Source organism: Sipha flava, unplaced genomic scaffold (assembly GCF_003268045.1).
Source record: "Sipha flava isolate LNK unplaced genomic scaffold, YSA_version1 231_pilon_pilon, whole genome shotgun sequence".
Taxonomy (NCBI): Eukaryota; Metazoa; Arthropoda; class Insecta; order Hemiptera; family Aphididae; genus Sipha; species Sipha flava.
In genome coordinates this window covers 664,554-684,783 of record NW_020272868.1, presented here as the reverse complement: position 1 = coordinate 684,783, position 20,230 = coordinate 664,554, and the positions used below count along the sequence as shown (strand labels likewise).

The window sequence follows — 20,230 nt, the reverse complement described above, 5'->3', positions numbered from 1 at the left end:
CGAAACTAGGATTACGTCTAAAAGCAATTATAATAATAAATAATAACATTGATTATAGATAGTATCTATAGATACTATCTATAATAAATGATAATAATAATTTGGGTCGGGACTTTATGTGTTAGAAAAATAGCATGAAATATGTGCGCGTTGACATATGCGTTAAAAACAGAAAAATATCCGGTAAAACATGCAGCAATATAAATTAGAATAACACGTATTCAAAAGTATACGATTTTTCGTTTGAGTTTAAATTTTCAAAGTAAAAAAAATTGTGACTGCTATTAGTATTTATATTAGACGATAGTTTCGACGGATCAAAAACGAGAAAAAAACACGAAATAAATAAATAAACTCGCAATAATCGAGCGCATAACATAACATTATTGTTATTATGTTACATTATTTTATTTTGTAACATGTATTTTTATTTTCAGATACATTTTTAATATATAAATCGTGATCGTATTATTTAGACACTCATAATATCTACGTTTAGAAAAAATCATTTTTCGTATAAACAAATATTACAAATATTTAAATCGATAATTCTTTGAAATAAGCTTTTTTTTTAGGATAAAACACTAGAAAATATCCAAAAAATGTTAATGCACATCCGGATCTAAACACTAAGGGTATAATAATGATAATATAAATGATGGTCGTATAATAAACTCCACGGTCATCTCACATTTGTTTAAAAACGGCCCGACGGTGGTACATTCAAATACCATATCGACCATTACAAACATTACGTGCAAACACCGCGATAACGTATCTCTGCCACGATACTGAAGGACATTATACATATATTATAATATACATGTTGTCTCGCGTTTTGATCGACGGCAAATAGTATGGAAGTGGTTGCGAGAAATCAGCTGTTTTATGTTCTTTATTACCATTGTCTCATGATGTATGTATATCGCACCGAAATTAAAAACGTTTGCAATCGGACCAGTGACGAACACAGAGGGGGAGGGTTAATAGGTCAACCTCCCCACCTCCAAAATGTCTTCCTTCATTAAATTTTAACCTTAAGTTAGTAAGTAAGTTATAGTTAAGTTAATAAGTTATAAGAGTACGAATATAAATAATATATACTGTTTTCCTACAACGTTTAACAATATGTTTGCATAGGTTAGATACAACATTAGCTACAATATTAAATATTATAGTAAATAAGTAATAGCAACCCCTTCTCTCCCTCCCCCTCCCCTCGAAAAAATCCTGTGTGCGCTAATGAATCGGACGCAATCAGTTGAATTGCACTTTTTACCAACATTAAAATAGCAGAAATTCACTCAAATCAAAAACAAATAATGGTCAAACTACAGTTAGGCGGGGAAAAAATACGTGATATTTATACATTTATAAGGAAGGATCCTATTGATATTGTGTTTTTTTTCGCCTAACCATTTGAAAAGGATATAAGAATATTTTTCTACAAAGTGATAGTTATAACGACTCAATTTAACAGCCGATAAACACTATTCGTTACATAAAGATCGTACAATGGAAGCACGCAGACGAATTGTATGTGAAGTATTATATCTGTCATTTGAAACCGAAATATTATAGAAACGTGTGCAGTTTTAATGTAGAGAATGAGGGCAGGAAAGCTTGAAGGTACAGAAATAATATTTGAAAACATATACAAAATACAACAATCAAAAAACTATGAATTATTTATACGCATTTGTTGAAAGATGGCCTTTCTGAGTTTTTGATAAATACGATGAATCCACTATGTTGGAATAAATTTTTCGGAACCGAATCACGATGAAATGACCCCACGATTGGTAATTAATTTCACTGACGTACGACGGAGTTATTCGTTTTAAATGCATAAAAAATGTTATGGTAATTTTCGATTCCGAGACGACGTTTTATCGGAGATATCGAGGAAGACTCCTGGACAGAATTGTTTTTTCTCAAAAGAGGTAGATATTTGATCAGTTATTCTGTGTATTTGGTGGATAGTGTTATGTTTAGTACGGAAACCGAATTGAGTTGCTGGCAGTATGTTATTTTCGTGGATAATGGTTGTAATACGTTTTAATAGTAGTTTCTCGAATAATTTACCAAATGTAGGTAACAGGCTAATTGGTCGATAGGATGTAACTAATTGCTTGGGTTTGTTTGATTTGGAAATCATGACGATAATTGAGTGTTTCCATGTTGGAGGGAAATGTGATAGTCTCAGCATGGCATTGAAAATATGGGGGGTTAACAGAAGTATTGATTTTTTAGTAAGATGTTTAGCTATTTTATTTGTGATTAAATCGTGACCTGGGGATTTTTTTTGAGTGTAACTTGTTAATTGTTGAGAGTATTTCAGATGGAGTGATTGGTTTGGCTGGTAGCGATGTTGGTAGTGGTGCATACAAAAAAGAATGAACTGTGTTTTCATGATTACTGTTTATTAGAGTGGGAAGATGTCGAGTGAAAGTTTCAGATAGCTGGTTTCCAAAGATATTTGCTTTTTCAATGTCGGATGTTGCTAATTCGTTGTTTGGGCATACAAGTGGAGGTATAGTGTCACGTTGGTTTATTAATGCTTTGGTGGTACGCCAGATCGAGCCATCAGATGGAGTTAGAGATTGTAGATGCGATTCAAATTTATTGGATCTATGTTTGGATAGTTCAGTTTTTAGAGTATTTGTTAGCTGGTTAAATACGATTTTGTCAAATGGGTATCTTGAGTTTTGCCAGGTAGCTCTAGCTCTACGTTTGGTTTTTATTAGTTCTATAATGTAGATTGGAAGTGTGTTCAATTTTTTCTTTTGATTTGAAGGATTTGGAGTAACTGAAGATGAGGACGAAGAAATTGAGTTTTGAATGACAGTAGTTAATTGGTTTACTGCGTTATTTATTTGAGCGTGCGTTTTTAATGGGATGTTTAGTGATATTTGTTTATCTAAATTATGTTGAAACTGATCCCAATGTGAATGTTTCAACACTAAAAAATATTCATGTAAAATGTAATTCAACTGCCAATAAAACAAACACTCTGCAATTACTAATATATACTGTCAGTGAAGTAAATTTAATAAAAATAAATTGCTTAAAAGGTGAATTAATAATAGACGAAAATTATAAAACAAATTTAAAAGATATAATAAATGAAATAATTGTAGAAACCATAGGGAAAATAATAATTCCAATTCAAATAAACGATAAACATTTCGACATAGAATTTCATGTGGTATATTCAGATAGGCGGAACAGTTTTCGGCCAAAATGAACTTTTCCCTTTTCGGCCATTCTGGAATGTCCGTTTTCGGTCAGTACACTATTTTGGCCACCAATTAAAAATATTCTACACAGTTTTTTCTGTAATACTATACCAATTAATTTTTTGTATAGTAATCATATCTTAATAAAAAATATTAAGTTACATTATATTATTAATTTACACGAAAAAAAAAAATAAAACTAGGAAAATTTAATTTTTTTAATAACTGTAGCACATGCACATATATTCTCTAAATTAGACTTAATAGGGATTACTGATTATATTATGGGGAATCCAACATCTATACGCTGATGGTCTATAAAAGTAATAACTACCAACTATCTATACCTAGGTATATAGAATATCTTTCATCATTATCTTCGTTCTATATATTAAACTTATATTAGCGATTTTCTTTTATCAATTGATCATAAACAAAGCTCATAAGTGTTTAGTGTGTGTACGTACTACGGTCCGCAGCGCGGAGTGTTTGTATAATCGTAATAGTCTCGTAAGTAATTAAATTTGTTTATTTTTTTTATACATTATAGCAAAATTTATTGAAAGTAATCGTGGTAAATTTATGTTTGTATTTAAAAATAAAAATTTTCGTTTGTAAATACAAAACTTGATGGAACAATACAGTGGAAATGTGTAGTTCGATCATGCAGTGTTAAATTATATACTAATCAAAATTATGAAATTATAAATGAATCTGATCATATAATAGATTATGATCATAATCATAATCCATATGAAATAAAAAATATTGATCGTCAAATTATTAATGCGAGTTATAAAAGGAAGGCCACAGAAGACATATTTATTCGACCAAAAAAAATTATTTTCAAAGAAATTCAACAGAATAATTGTTCTGAATTCAACGAAACAGATATTAAGTGTATACGGAAAAATTTATATGAACGTCGTCAGAAAACGCTCCCCGTGATTCCCACTTCTATTCAAGGAGCACACGAAGCTTTGGAAAATTAAGATATGAAAACTATGAGTGATGAGTCATTTTTAATATTAAACTATTCAGAAAAATATATAATTATATTTTCATGTCAAACAAATTTAACATTTATATGGATGGAAATTTTAAATACTGTCCACGATTTTTCTTACAAATGTTCACTATACATGGATTGAAGAATAGCCATTATATTCCTTTTATTTTTTGTTTACTGCCAGAAAAGTTAATTGAAACATATACATATACTCTTCGCTGCATTGTTGATAAATTTAATTTATTATTTTCTCCAAAATATGTGACAGTTGATTTTGAAATATCAATTCATAAAGCTATCGTAGAAATATGGCCAGACTCAAAAATTATCGGCTGTAGATTTCATTAAACCCAATCTTGGTTTCGTCAAGTCCAAAACTTAGGATTGGTTAGTGAATATAAAAACGATTTTTCAGAAATCGGAAATTGGATAAAATATACTTTTGGACTATTATTTTTGAACCCAGGGGATGTTGAAGATTGTTTTGTTGAAGATTTAATGTCAATATGTCCTAATGATGATAAATTAAAATCATACTGTGATTATTTAACGGACACTTATATTAATGAAGAAAGCACATTTTCTCCTACTATTTGGGCATGAGGCTCTTCTGATTTAACTAGAACAACAAATGCATGCGAGTCTTATCATTCATATTTTAACCAATGTTTTTACAAAGACTCCCCTCCAATTATGTATTGGTTGAATATAATAAATGAAATTTAAACAGAATCATATGTAGAATACGAAGTGCTAATATTTCAAAATTCCCAAAAAACAGAAAAGTTCGGAGTTGTCAGGATAAAAACCATACAAACATAATAAAATATAAAAAGGAGAGATTACACAAATGGAATTCATAAGACGCATGTGCTATAATTATTTTACTTGATATAATACGAGATTATAATTTTTAGATATTATTTTACTTTACATAATACGAGATTTTAATTTTTAAACATTTTACAAGTTATTAATTTATTTACTGTTAAAAAAATCTATATATATATATTAATATTTTTTTAAATGCTTACCTATAATATTTATGTAAAATAATTTGTTATGTAGAATGAATCGTATTAAAAATAATTAAGTTCCCAAAAGTAAGTTAATATCAATGTTAATTGTTAAAATATTTTCATATGTAGTATTCAATTAAAAATAATATGTATTAAATAAAACTGACTGATATTTGATAAAAACTATTTATTTTCAATTTTTTCACAAAAATGATTATTTTAAAGAAAATATGTATATTTGTAGTTTTAAAATTGTAAAAAAAAAAAGGGACCTAGGTATATATTATAAAATGGATCAAATTACAACCGTATCGGCCCAATAATACGGAATCATAACTTCAAAAACTTCAAAAGTTGTGAAAATTAAAAAATCAAAATTGTTTTTTCTTATTTGATGCTTCTTTAATCTAGTTAAAAAAAAAAAAATTTTTTAAAAGTATTTATAAAGTGGGCGTCAAAATGTTAATTGACATAATATGAGATTTTAAAATAAATTGTAAATTATGAAAATTATGACTTTATATTTTTTATATATTATTTGACTAACGTATTTTACTAAATAATATTATAAGATTATTATACAAAAAAATAGTTGGTATAGTTTAACATAAAAAACCGTGAAGAATATTTTTAATTGGTAACCAAAATAGTGTACTGGCCGAAAACGGACATTCCAGAATGGCCGAAAAGTGTCCCGCCCATTCCAGATTTTCCTATATCAAAAGACGGAATTTTAGGACACACACTTTTATTAAAACATAAAGCATAAGTAGATGTATTTAATAATACTTTAGTCATAGGTAACGAAATTACTGACGAAAATAAAATGGATGAAAAAGATTATTTTTTTATTAAAACCTAGAACGTAAACGACAGTAAAAATATCGATAGCAGAACTGGGTGTTGAAAATAAAAATATTATAATTCGCAAACAGGAAGTGACAAAAGAGGTATATAGAAGTAATGTGATAAGAAAAGTAAAAACGGGAAGGTCGTAGAAACATATTAAATATATTTGAGTAAGATATAAATAATAAATAAAATATTATATGAAGTTGAAAAAGATTATAATTTATTCGCTATAAAAATAAATAATAAGGAATATGATTCGCATATAATAGATAGAATAAAACAGATAAAAAAAATTAATATATTAATATAATTATATAATAATTTATTATTATAATTATTATTATTAATATATTTATTATAATAATATAAATATATTAACGTATACGCTGTGAACATATGAACAATGTCAAAAAATCTTCTCTGTTCTCGCTTATCTCAATTTATGGGTATTTATAAGTATTAAGACAAAATATATAATAACTAATAATTATTTTATATTATGTATTGTTGTTTTTTACTTGTTTGTATTACTTTATTATATTTTATAATCTATTTATAAAACTTACAATATATATTTTATTTTTTTTTATTATTATTGATAATTTTATTATTGTAAAAAAAAAAAAAAGTTTTCAATTAATTTTAATACTGTAAGAGAATGGGATAGTAGTATAAGAATATTAATGTACCCGGTACATTAAAAAAATAAAATTCAATTTACTAACACTTATATTATAAACAAATATTTTATCAAAACCAGTGACGTACCTGTGGGGGGGGCAACAGGGGCATTTACCCCCCTTCCCCCCGAGAAGCTTTTTGATGCCAAAATGCAAATTAATTGTTCAGCTTAAATAATGTAAATTATAAATATTTTTAATTTTCACTGATTATAACCGTGTTTGATATCAAAAGTTTTTGATATCATTTATCAATGTAAAATATCAATAGTCGACCGAATTGGGATTAGGAGTGATGGTCACATATAGTCACTATTTTATAATGTGGTTATAATTGATATCAAGTCATCAATATGAGTTTTAAGTATTTAGTAATAATTTATAATAAAGTTTCAGATTATATTATAACCATAAAAAATTGTGCAATTAATTTATGTCCCCCTCCCTCCCAAAATATTTCACAGGTACGCTACTGATCAAAACGTACCTATGTTCATAAAAACGATGAACTATGCTATAATTCATTTAGTTTTACCTTATATTATATTCATAATCACTTAATCATATTATATTCAAAATGATCATTCAAATATTGTAATAATCATGTTGATTTCGCAGCGACAGATCTTACGATCTATGCAGTTTTCTGCCGCAACTTGCGCAGATGATAAACAGGACCGGGATAACCAACTTATAAATATAGAATAATTTTGACACTAAATTTTACAAATTTAATAATATATTATACAAAAAAAAAAATATAAATAAAACCAGCTGACAACTGACGTCACCGCACTCCCCGGAACATCGTCACCCCGCACTTCCTGGTGATCCGCCGCACCACAATAATAACTACCGCACGACAACGGGAGCTCGGCAAGGAATACAGCCAAATCTTTCACTCCGACAATATGATGACTGTACGCAGCCCAAACCAGCGTTATACTGGAAGGAAAGTTGCACCTGGTTGATCCGCACTACGTCCCAAAACGTGCAACGATTGACGACACCCACGTGGTTTATCCGACACACCGGGAATACCCACCGTCGGGTGACAAAACGACTAACGCGAGCGAAGATCACGCACGTACGCAAAGCATGGCATAGATTACGTAAAGCGGAAAATAAGACACGTTGTTCGTGGAAAGTCGTAATGCAATAACGTGACATACACCTGGGGCCGAATGGTCGTTGACGATAGACAGTCGCAAGACCCGACCCAAACACAGGTGTAAGAACGACAGACGCCGTGGCGACACGCAGTCTCGCCAGCCGTCACAAGAACGGCGATCGGGCGGCGGGCAGCTTCTAGAAAATTCTACGCCCGAAGCGCCATCGTGGAGACCGGTTACCACACTTCAATAGGCACGAAAAACTGATGTCGCGCGCGAACACATGTAAAAAATGAAAAATAAATGTGTGAGCATAATAATGATATGTATAATGAAAATGTAAAAGATCTTAGATTTCCATCTGAAGCCGGAAATCTAATTTAATAAAAATTGATAAAAAAAGAAAGAATAGACGTTCTTCTACAAGTGTACCTGTTTGGAAATAGGTAGGAAAAGCATAATGTATACATTTTGGCAGTATTAAACAAATGAATTTCCCATTGGTCGGTTTTATCGACGGCAGTGGAAATTCTAGTCCCACGCAGGCAGCCGCTCACATAAATACACACACACAAACACACCCCCGATAACAATAAAATATAATGTATAATATTTATACGCTTATTGTTAAAATGAGTATCGATTTTCGATGAATCTGCCATCCCGTGGTTTATTGTTGTCGATGCTTTTGGCAAACGCGGAAACGGGTTTCGCCGATTTGATATTTAAGGGGGACCTATTGACACAGTTTTTCGGACCCTTTTCTGTACGTCTCCCGTCGAATGTATACATATTATACGTGCACATGTGTGTATTATTGTCATTCCTTCATTGTCTGCCGACGAATAAAGCGCTCGCGTGTGCGTGTAAGAACGACCTGCTATTCTGTGGTCAAGGCGAAGCGCGCGACAAAGGGTGGAAAACGCGTTCGAATGTCAACCCTTTTTGTGCAGCACAAACAGAACAACACCTGTTTTTCAGCTGCGCGCACGGGGACCCATATTTTATATTTATTATATGTTACACGCGCATTGATATATGGTATATTTTTGGTCGCAAACAGTTTAGGACCGTTCTGGCAAATATATGAAGACCACGGGCATGATGATATTCCCGTATGAATTGTACGTACATTTCACGTATTCGTGTATTAGTATAAAATGGTTGAAGTGTTTGCCGCAAATCAAACACATTTTACCAAGGGTAATCATTTTTTTTTCTGTTTTATCAATTATCATTTTATTACTGTTTATGAACCTAATGAGTGCTTACGCAACATTTTAAGCGTTACAATTATTACAATTATTACACCCAGATCGACACGTTTCGAACGGCTAATTTTTTTGTATTATCCGTACGCGGTTGTGCGATCCGTTCCCGTTCATTGTTCCGAGGATATTTTCGACCTGTAAGAATCTTATAGTAAGATAATAATATTATCGTGTTTACGGGCGCCAGATCCCCTAGAGGTTCTTTTTTTATTTTTTAAAAGTTATTTCCAATCATAATATTACGTTTGTATTTTTATATCGTTTTGAATATTTAACATGCTTTGAAGTATGATAGAAGTAAATACCTTACTATCCTTATTTTATCTGTTTTGATCGAATTACGCTGTAACTAAAAATATGTAAATTTCGTAACAGAAGTAATAAGGATCGACGAACATTCTTAAATACGTCGCTGTTTTAGTATACTATTATTTTGCACAAATGTATTGATTGCATTTATGTATTTCATGTAGTGCAGCGACTGACCGTTTTAGAAAATACGTCGGTTTCAACGTAAATCAATAAGTATTCCTTTAAACGAAGGGTAAACATTAATCAATTATAGTCGACTATGCGTACGATTTTTAATTCAACCAAGAAGTCGATATGCTAATGAAACGAATCTTATTATTACCCTAACTCGTTTGTACATTTAAATCGAGTTAAAGCTATACTGCTGTACTTGTAAAATAATGATGTTTGCTTTGTTCTATCGGTTTACGAATGAAAAATGTTAATACTAAAAAAACCCAATAATCATAAAAAACAGATTTTTAGTATGTCACAATTAGAAAATCATCACATGAATTATTTATTTATCTATTTTGAAAAATGTATAAGAAAAATAATTTATCATCCCTTTTTAATTTTTATTTGGCATAAACAATCTATACTTATTAACACAATAAGTTTATATGATGAGAGTGTAATTATTATATATATATATATATATATATATATATACGATTATAACTTGAATGGTTAGGTTAAATTCATTTAAATATTTGTTTTCTATATTGCTAATATTAATTATTTAAATGATTTATATATATATATATATATATTATAGTTTAAAAAATATTCTTTTTCATAAAACTGATCGTTGTATAAAACACCATCGACGAATATAATATAGTATAATACGAATAATATATTATTTTTCGAAAGATACCGAACGTTTGGTTTGGACACGGAATTTCGAAAATCATCGAAGGACGTCAATGTAATTATTATCACATGTTTAGTCGTGGGCATGCGTTTATTCGTTTTTGCCAGTCATCTCATTGTCGGACAAAAATGCTATTTCGGATTGCTTTTCATTTCGTCCACAATAACAAAATAACGTCTCTGACCTGTTCTTCGTCCCTCACTCTCTCTCCCTCTTTCAGTTCTTATCTCGCACAGGCTCACAGCTCACATCAAATTGAAACATGTCAATGGGGATTGAACCTTTTTCGACGAAGATCGATTTTCGTCGTTTTACAAAAGACTATCCTGAAAAATATTTGCTGCTTTTAACGCACTTGACCGACCGCGAATATGTGCACACGGTCTCTAGTGTATATATATAAATATACGTATAAAATGATTATACTGCATCTTTGTTGTACACCAGTGGACAAAGCGCACTGCACATCGTCCGCGTTGCCATTGTGTGTGTTTATCGAGAATTATTGTATAAATATGATTTACGCAGAAAATTATTCCTAAACGTGTACGATTTATTACTGCGTACCAATGGCTTGGGAAATCGTTCGACTACAATCGAGTGCATCCTCGTTACGTTGTGATCTACGAAACAAATGCACTAAACCTGTTGACAGCCAGTGAACATTATGAATTTAAAATCAAATTATTGTGCGTGCAAAATATTGATATTTTATATTTTCGAAGTGTGTAAGACGGTTTACGAGTTCGATTGGAAAGTGCAATATTAAAATATATCGTATCGGTCTTACTGCGGATTTTCTGTACACAACGCACAGGAACAATAACGAAGTCGCTGCGGCGGACACACAACAGCGAAGAAGGCGTGATTAATTGATCATACTTCATACCATAGTTACTCGGTAGACAGGGATGGTCGGAGCCGCGCACACAATGTGCATGTACGGTTGGAAGTAAAACTTACATTCAAGTTCCAGTTCCAGCGTGTCATCGTCACACGCCGTACATGGAGGTGAAATAATTGTAGCTATAAAAGTAAAAAAAATGTATATTGATTTACGTACAAAAAATATTATTAGTGATTCATGACGTCGGTTCATATATTCTACGGATGCAGGGCAAAACGTTTAGCTCGTATAAAAGCATACAAAATTTATTTATTTGTTAATATAAAACGTTTAAATTGTTCTACGCTCGGAATTAGCCGACATATTGAATAATTACAAGTAATTACAAGTAGGTATACATATATATATAAATATAAATTCGTCACGTTATTAGAAAATCAAAACGGTACATAATAAATAAATACAAGCAAATCAATTTAATATAAATAAGCCCCTGGTTTCTTTTTTTGGTAGGTGTACCAATACGAAAAAATCAGCGCGTCGGAAAAAATACCTAATAAATACTCGATAAAAAATAAAAATAAAAGTAATGTCTATTAAACATGTTATAATGTTATCATGATAATTTGTGATAATCGAGAAAAAACTTAATAATCATAATAATAAGACTAGAACGGTCTTATCAATTTTGCACGAGCTGTACCGCCACCGACCGGTGTCCGCGGTCACATGGACATCAACAGCCGTCTTTTGATTTCCTTTAGTTCGCTCACTTTCTTCGTGAGGTACATGACGCTGATTTGGTTCTCAATGTACTTCTGACGTTTCGCGTCCCTGGACCTCTTGGCCGCCTCATTGTTCTTCTGGCGCTTCATCACGTACGTCTGATCGAACATGTGCTGCCCCCCGTTCATCTTGTTCGGTATGGACCGTCTCATTTTTTCAAAGTTCTTCGGCGGCCCCAAGCTTTCCAAGTACCGGTTCCGGAATGACACAAAGTCTGACTGTCTGTAGATGGCCGCTACCTCCTCGGGGTCTACGTCCGGGTTGTCGGCTGAGCACATGTTCAGGTGGTCGACAGTCGTCGACTCGGGCGACATGCAGTCGTCCGAACGGCAGCCGCTGCCGCTACTGTCCATTCCGACGCTGCCGCCGCCGCCGCAGCTGCCGTATTCGCCCGGTCCTCCTGTGCCGAATATTCCGTCCAAATACGTCGGATACCTGCAAGGCAAAAACACATGCAATTGTTAAGCAACACAATAAACCATATTTGCGTATCGGTAAATGACGAATGATTGAAAAACAAAAAATAAAAAAAATTAAAGTGGGGAAAGAGTACGGGTTTGACGAGCGTACACATGGGTACGCAAAAAATTAACAGGCCGATACGGTGGGATTAAAAGCAATTTTAAAATTTACTGTCCGCAGTGTTACTATTACCCGAAACCGTAGGCCGCAGTCTTGGGGAAACAGTCGTAGCCGCCAAACGGGAACGGGTTGGACTCGGACGACGACGGCGACGCGGTGGCCACATACATCGGGCTGGTCATATTCGGCTTCATCGTCATCGGGTTTAATTCGAATGCGTGGCCGCCGTATGTGGACAACTGCTGTTGCTGCTGTTGGTGCAACTGTTGTTGTATCTGAAGCTGGAGCTGCTGCTGCTGTTGCAGTTGGAGCTGCTGCTGCTGCAGCTGGAGCTGTTGCTGGTGATGGTGGTGGTGGTGATGGAACTGAGCGGTGATCGGCGGTAGTGGTAGCGGCGGTTGCGGGGCACTGGTAGCCGCGGCCACGGCGGCCGCTGCGGCCGCGGCGAAGTACGGGTTGTACTCGGTGGCGAAAATGTGCTGGTACGCGTCCGGCATGGCGGCAAAGTGGCCGAGCGGCGACACGTGGTCTGCGATCAGCGGCGACATGACGGGCACCCGATGGGTGTCCTTGCCGGCCGTTGCTGGAGCGGCCGCCTTAGGGGACCGCACCAACACGGAAGCGCGTTGCGCGAACGGCTCGCAGCTGATCGTGGAAGGCGGCGGCGGCGGCGGTACCAAACTGCCAGGGCTCAAGTCCAACGGCGTCGGTTTACGGTCCTCGTCCGGTGGCGACGCTTCTTCCGGTTCCGGATCGTTGCGTTCCGTCGGCACCGGGCTCGATTTTCTCACCGACAAGTCCAGCGGCATCGTTTCTGACTCGGCGTTGTCCACGTCCATCACTGTACTTTTCATCGCGGTGCCGCAAAGTTCGTTCGATCTGTAAAACATCAAATACTCCCCAGTTACAATTAATCGATTGTGTACGTATATCTGTAACTTAGTGCAAGAAACGGCAACGTCACATGTTGATGTAATCGAGATTATTGGGCCATACTTATAGTAGTTCAACACAAAATGAGTCTTACGATAAAATAAACAAATAAATACAATTCGATTGAGCATAATCATTTTTAGAGTTCTACATTAAAAATATTATGTATACATTAAAATTTGACCAATTAAATGTTTTTATTTTCTGAACATTGTCATAATATGACGGGCATAGGTGCAATAAGAGTAAAAAATTTGAGGGGGCTTCATCCCCTCCCATATATTTTTCAATCACTGCCTCTCAGAAAATTTTTTCCACCCTTCATCATCTATAAAAAATGTGCTTATTGGAAGGTAAGTAAAACTTAAAAAATAAATTCATTTTTTCAGTAGATATCACCTATATTTTTTTTTATTTATCAATATAATAATATAAAGTTCTGCATAGTTTTTTTTTTTTTTGAGGGGGGCTTTGAATGTTATTGAGATGGCTGATCCTTTCCAGCCCCCAACCTAATTGCGCCTGCGGACGTAGGCCCTTATTGCACCAAGCCACAGATATATACATACAGAGTGTCAGAGGAACGATTAAGGTAAGAGCACACTAGGTATAATGTGTTCACTACTGGGTTTGATATACGAACGAAAAATAGTTTTGTATATTGACAACTTAAATGGCCACAAACAACAATGTACGTTATGCTCGCTACGTTGGCTACATCATGACGCGTCGTCATCTTGATTGTTGGCTATATTTTTGAACGACGCGTGATTAGTTGTCTCGTACTAAGGGACAGTTGAGTACTTAAAAAATATTTTTCCTTGAGGCAGATTTTACATTTTCGAAAGCTACATTAAGAAATTGTAACTTCACGAAAATTTATCCGTAATGGGTGAGGGTGATCTAAAGGTGTCCTCCGAATATTTTTAAAAGTAAACAAATTTTAGTAGCCATTATATTTTATAATAATTGACGAAAGATTATCAAACAGGTTTACGAGTATATATTCATGCGAAAGTATTCTTTAAATTTTATTTTATCATCTTGTAATTCGTTTATAAAACAATTTAGTTCATCAAACGTTTTTGTTCATAAATTTATTTCATGGACTCACTTTTTTCATTATTATGTTAAGACAAGGCAAATAATAACAAAGTTTCATCATCACTGGCCTCATTCTCCCAGGGTAACTTAAAGGTCAATATTTTTTAGGACAACTGATGCTATAATAATAATTATGTGGTACACACGTATTAAACGTAGAGTTGCTGTGTGGCCATACAACATAGCGAACATATCGTATATAACGTACGCAGCATAGCTTTCTTTGTGGCCGGGCCCTTAATCGGTTGTACACGATATTATATATATTAGTATCCCACAAAGATATGAACATGTAATACACGTGAATTATGATTGTTGCTCATTATTCAGATTAAGTATTTGATTTTTTTTATATTTCAGAACAAAAATATAAAAATAAATAAATGTTTTGCTTCCCACAGTCATATAGATATAATTTATTTTTTGTTACTGCTGTTCGTTTATTTTATCATAAATAAATAGGCTGTATAGAAAAGTTCGTCCAATTCGATAAAAATTTATCCTAACCATAACACTAATTGAACGCAATTCAATTTTAATTTTGATAGGTAAAATTAAAAGTTCGTCTAATTCGATAAAAATTTATCCTAACCATAACACTAATTGAACGCAATTCAATTTTAATTTTGATAGGTAAAATTAAATGTGAGGAATCACGGGTCGGACTAATTTCACCGTGCCTTAATTGAAACCGGAGTGAGAGCAGGCGGCCCTTCGGTTGTTGATTAGGGTTTTATACGTACCTATAACAATCATCCGATCGGTCGTTGAAACGATCAGACATACGTCGAAACGAAATCGCGTAGCGGCCCGAGAACGACATCGCTACGTACATGGCAACGGCGAATGCGAGACGGAAAAACGTGCAAGTCGGATTTTGCGGAACACGCTGTCGGGATCGCAGTCTCCGGACGAGATCAACTGATGTGGCATCTCGTGCGGGGAAATAATGGCACGGAAAACGCACGACGACAGCCATTTTGTGATCTACCAACGTCCGCGGTGTACGAATACAACGCGTTCGACGTTATCGACCGTGGCCGATCGATTGATTTTTATTGGCGGCACAACCCTAAAGTACGAGGGACTTCGGAGCCAATGAAATAATGCGCATCTCGGTCCCTTTGTCCGCACGTTTATCGTTAACACAACAGCTATATATAATATTCCGACCGTCCACTGATTACGATAACCCGCGATTTGAGAATTTCATTATTGTTTCGTTTTACGCGAATTTCACGATTCAGCAAGTTCGCAAGATTAATAAAATAATACAAACAGAAACAGAAATATAAATAGAGAGAGAGAGAGCGCATACCCGCAGACTGATGGACTGAGATAAATATAGTATTACCGTTATCGACCGGTAAAAGCTCGAGTGTTTCGAAAAAACGAAAACACGACTCGATGGCGTACGCATTATTGGACAGCGCTCAAAAATATACCTCGCCGTTTTTATCATACTACTCGTACCCAGAAAGTCAGCATACGTATTGTTCCGCAAAGTAAGCTGTATTCGATAAATAATTCATTTGACTGTATCATATGTATAAGTAGTACCTTATATTGATGTTTACGTACCACATACTCTTGTGCGACGCACAATGTTTACTTTCGGAACGGATTGTCTTTTTTCTTTCATTGAACTTTACGATTTCCAACTCGATACCTTTAATGTACCTATATATATATATATATGATGACAACAATGTATTGTGTTGGGACTTTTATTTGGCTTCAAAAGTGATATATTTTCTATGTTCAATTCGAACCCCGTTAAATGTGTTTGTGCTTTCTATCCGTAAGTCTAACGATTCATACAACCACATAATAAGAACATCAAGAACCAAAATGTATTGTTTCTATACGTACGACATCTGTACTTATTTTTAGACAGTCGCATGTACTCAAAATTAATATTTTGAAAAATGTAAACAAATAATTTTTTTAAATATGCATCCAACATTTAATTTTATTTTGGTTATAAGTAATAAATAATTATTTATGACTATAATACACATAATGGAAACATTTATTAATGAATAGTACATGTATTTCGAACACATATATTAATACGATATCTACATTTTATTGTAATTTTGTATTTTTCATAACAACATGAAATGCACATAAATATTTACTGATTTATTTGTTAAGCATGTCGACATAAAATTTAAATATTTGATTACTTTATTAAAGTAATTCAATTATTCGTTATCGGTCTTATTTATAATGTAAATATTATTTTAGAATTATACATTAAGAATATTTTATATTTATTTTAATGTGTATTACGAAAACGAAATGATCATCAACTCAATAATTGAGTAAATATTTATAAATAATTATATTACATTATTTTGCTGAAGCGACTTAAAATCATCATTATTTGCTTATCTACCCATACAATCGAAAAAATACGTCTTATTGAAACCGTTTGAAAATCATTTGAACGAAAGGTAAAAATAAAATAAAATTATAAGTAAAAATTAAAAATGTTTTCATCCATTCTTAACCAAAGTCCAATTGAAATAAATTACCTTATATCAGATATTATTGGCACATACATCAGACATCTAAACGTGAATAATATAAGCAAATCCAATAGCGATTTGTTATTAGCAAGTCACATATCCGCCTATGTCGAAAGAACAACAAGCAAATTAATACTGTTAATTATAAATACTAGATGAATTAGCGTACTAGTATTTATAACCAACGTTGGTACTGAATGGTTGATAATACTGTATTTTCCTCTAAAAGCCGGGTTCACACTACACCGTACCGTGTCGAGTCTTCTAAAATAATTATCTCTGATTGGCTGAACCACATTGTTACATCAACGTATACCGTATAATAAAACACAAATTACCTCATTAACCATAAGATACCGTAAAGTTGATTTTATTCAACTTTTGAGCGTGTGGTTACCGATTTTAATAATAATAATTCAATATTCTATGATAACATTATTCATAATAACAAGGGGCTTGGAAGGTGTTGCATTTGCATGATTTTATTGGGCTATTCAATTTATTGCTAAGTAACCTTGAAATTATTTTCATGACACTATGAAAAACCTAATGGGAACATTTTGAAAAAAAAATTTCAAATTTCAAGCTATTTATTTTGTTTTATTTTGTCATATATATTTATACCTAGAAATTATATTTAGCTTAGTATAATATACTAATATTTGTATTGTTACGTACGAGTATATTTAATTAAATATCTTTATTTTGAACATTTTTGAGTTAAAAAAAAATTAAGTGCATATTTTTGATGCATATTTATACTTTTTTAAGCTCATAAGTGCATGTATATTTAGTACTTTTTAAGTGCATTAAGTTCCGAATCCTAATAATAATATAATACATATTGTCTACTATATAATTTAATATTCATCAGTTATTATTTATTGAAACTTATGAAAATATTTTATATCTAATAAAAAAACTGCGAAAATATGTAACCAAAATTTTATAGCATCACCATAAGATTGGTATAACACATTTTCAAAGCACACGGTCTGGTAAAATTCATGTCACGGTGTAGTGTGAACCCGGCTTTAGAAATACACTCGAAATGTGATTTACGTTATGATGTATTTTATTACAAATTTTCCGTATTTACGAGTCGTAATAAAAGGTATCCGTCAAATACGTTTCCCCGTATTTCGTAGCCGAATCATTTGTTGCAAATGTAACGAGATAGGTCAAATGTAAATAAATTTTCTATGAAAAACGGAAATAGAAAAGTGTTTGTCAGATATACTTGCGCAACTGACGAAACTGATAAAAATCAATTAGTGAGACGGTACTGTAATTTCGTTCGACACATTCGTACGAAAACGAAGTTGCATTGTACAATCGTGTAATTTTATTTCAATATAAATACGTCCGGGTACTAGGAACAGAATTATAATACCCCGAAATGCGGGAAAATATCGCGCTACGCAGCATTCAAAAATATTCTTGAAAACAGTTCATTCCAAACAAGTTTTCGATCGTCAACCATTCCACCACAGTGCCCGAACAGCGTATGGTATAGGGATTAAAGTATTAGCGGACCATTAGCTAATGGCTTTCCTTTATTTATTTATTTATTTTATTATTACCAATCTACGATTGCCGCGGGAATCGAAAAAAGAGGAAGAATCCTATCGTTCCCTTGGTCCAGATCGATAAAACTTTGTAAACAAACGACAACAATAATAATAATAATAATAATAATATGTTAATGGTGTATTCGAGAACTCCGAACAGACACGGAACAAGAAAGGGTGCCGCCGTGTGTTCGACGCATTCTCGAGGTGTTCACCGCAAGACCGTCGTGTCGTACATTGTGTGTTATTAATCACAATATCATTGACGTGACCGTTCACTTAACGCACATCGATCAAATTTTTTTTCTAACCATACTGTTTTCGCACGTGATTTTACGTTATGCGTAGAACGTCACACAGGTAAAGTGAGCGGATTTATTTTCGACGTTTTTTCTAATCATTTTTTTCATCGTCCAATTTTAGCACCAAAAATTAACGATATAACGCAAGAAGAATCTGCCCGCGCGGCCGCACACAGATCCGAAGTGGGGGAAAAATATTAGGAAACGGAATAATGAAATTAATATTAAATCGCCATCTCTTGAGATAAATTAATCAAATCACAGTCCGTAGGAGTCTGCGAACGATATACTTGAACCGTTGTGAAACGAAATCCCCGATCTGGATGGGTTCGAGAGTAGGGGGTGGGCATAGGTTTGATGGTATTATAAATTAAAACAATATGATCACTTACCGATCGAAAAGAATCTGCATATAATGTTTAAATGTGCGATGTTTCGTCCGCGGACTTCTTCGTCTCGAGTTATAGACGTTGAATGCGCATTCACTGATGACTGCTCTAACCGATTGTTGCTAAAGAACTGTCGTAGGATCCCGAGATCGGTAGGCCCTTGTAAGACACAACAATGCGCCCCCATTGGGACGGTTCGGGGGCGGGCGGGGATGAGCTACTGCGATAGTGGTGGTAAAGGCATCGGACGCACACGTGTGTGTGTATATGAGACAATTTTACGAAATGGTCGTGCGTACTGACGTGAGTATGTATACCTAAATCCCGATTTCTATAAATTCGTGCCGAAAAACCCGAATTAGGTAAACGAAACGTGTTTCCCTCCCCGGACCCGCTATGTCCGATACGGTCGTATAATAAATATATACATAATGTTGTTATGCATGTTGATTACAATAGCAGGTAAAAAATTTATTGTATCCCTGTTTTTCATTGGTATGTGCCTTTTAAAACCGACCGGGATCCAATTTCTAATAATGGTAAGATGTGTATATTATAATCTAGACTCTGTGTTAAGTGTTGGAACGAACATGGACATCGGAAGGCCAAAAAAAAGAAAAATTTTAGTTTTGCAATATATTGATGTGCACTTGTTGTACCGTCAATGTTTCTTCAGACCACCTGAATACCGATCGATTAAAAATGTATTCCGCGTCCGTTTTTTACCGACTAGCGATAATAAATCCAATCTAATTGATAGACTAGAATTTACGCAAGTTCAAGTATGAATCTTACAATTTTAGTATAGTTTCATTGTATTGGGAGAGAAAAA

The 20,230-nt window shown here is 33.5% G+C and overlaps 1 protein-coding gene across 2 annotated transcripts; it reads right to left on the bottom strand.

Moving 5' to 3' along the window:
- Positions 1-11,486: 11,486 nt before the first annotated feature.
- Positions 11,487-19,646, bottom strand: LOC112683621 (bromodomain-containing protein 4A-like). Of its 2 annotated transcripts, none has more exons than XM_025554731.1 (3): positions 19,402-19,646; positions 12,638-13,444; positions 11,487-12,418 (listed from the first exon to the last, which is right to left on the bottom strand). In XM_025554731.1, the coding sequence occupies exons 1-3, from the start codon at positions 19,419-19,421 to the stop codon at positions 11,923-11,925; spliced, it is 1,323 nt and encodes a 440-aa protein (XP_025410516.1). In that variant the 5' UTR covers positions 19,422-19,646; the 3' UTR covers positions 11,487-11,922. The 2 variants fall into 2 exon arrangements, with proteins under 2 accessions (XP_025410516.1, XP_025410515.1); XM_025554730.1 differs by lacking the exon at positions 19,402-19,646 and adding an exon at positions 15,346-15,672.
- Positions 19,647-20,230: the final 584 nt, after the last annotated feature.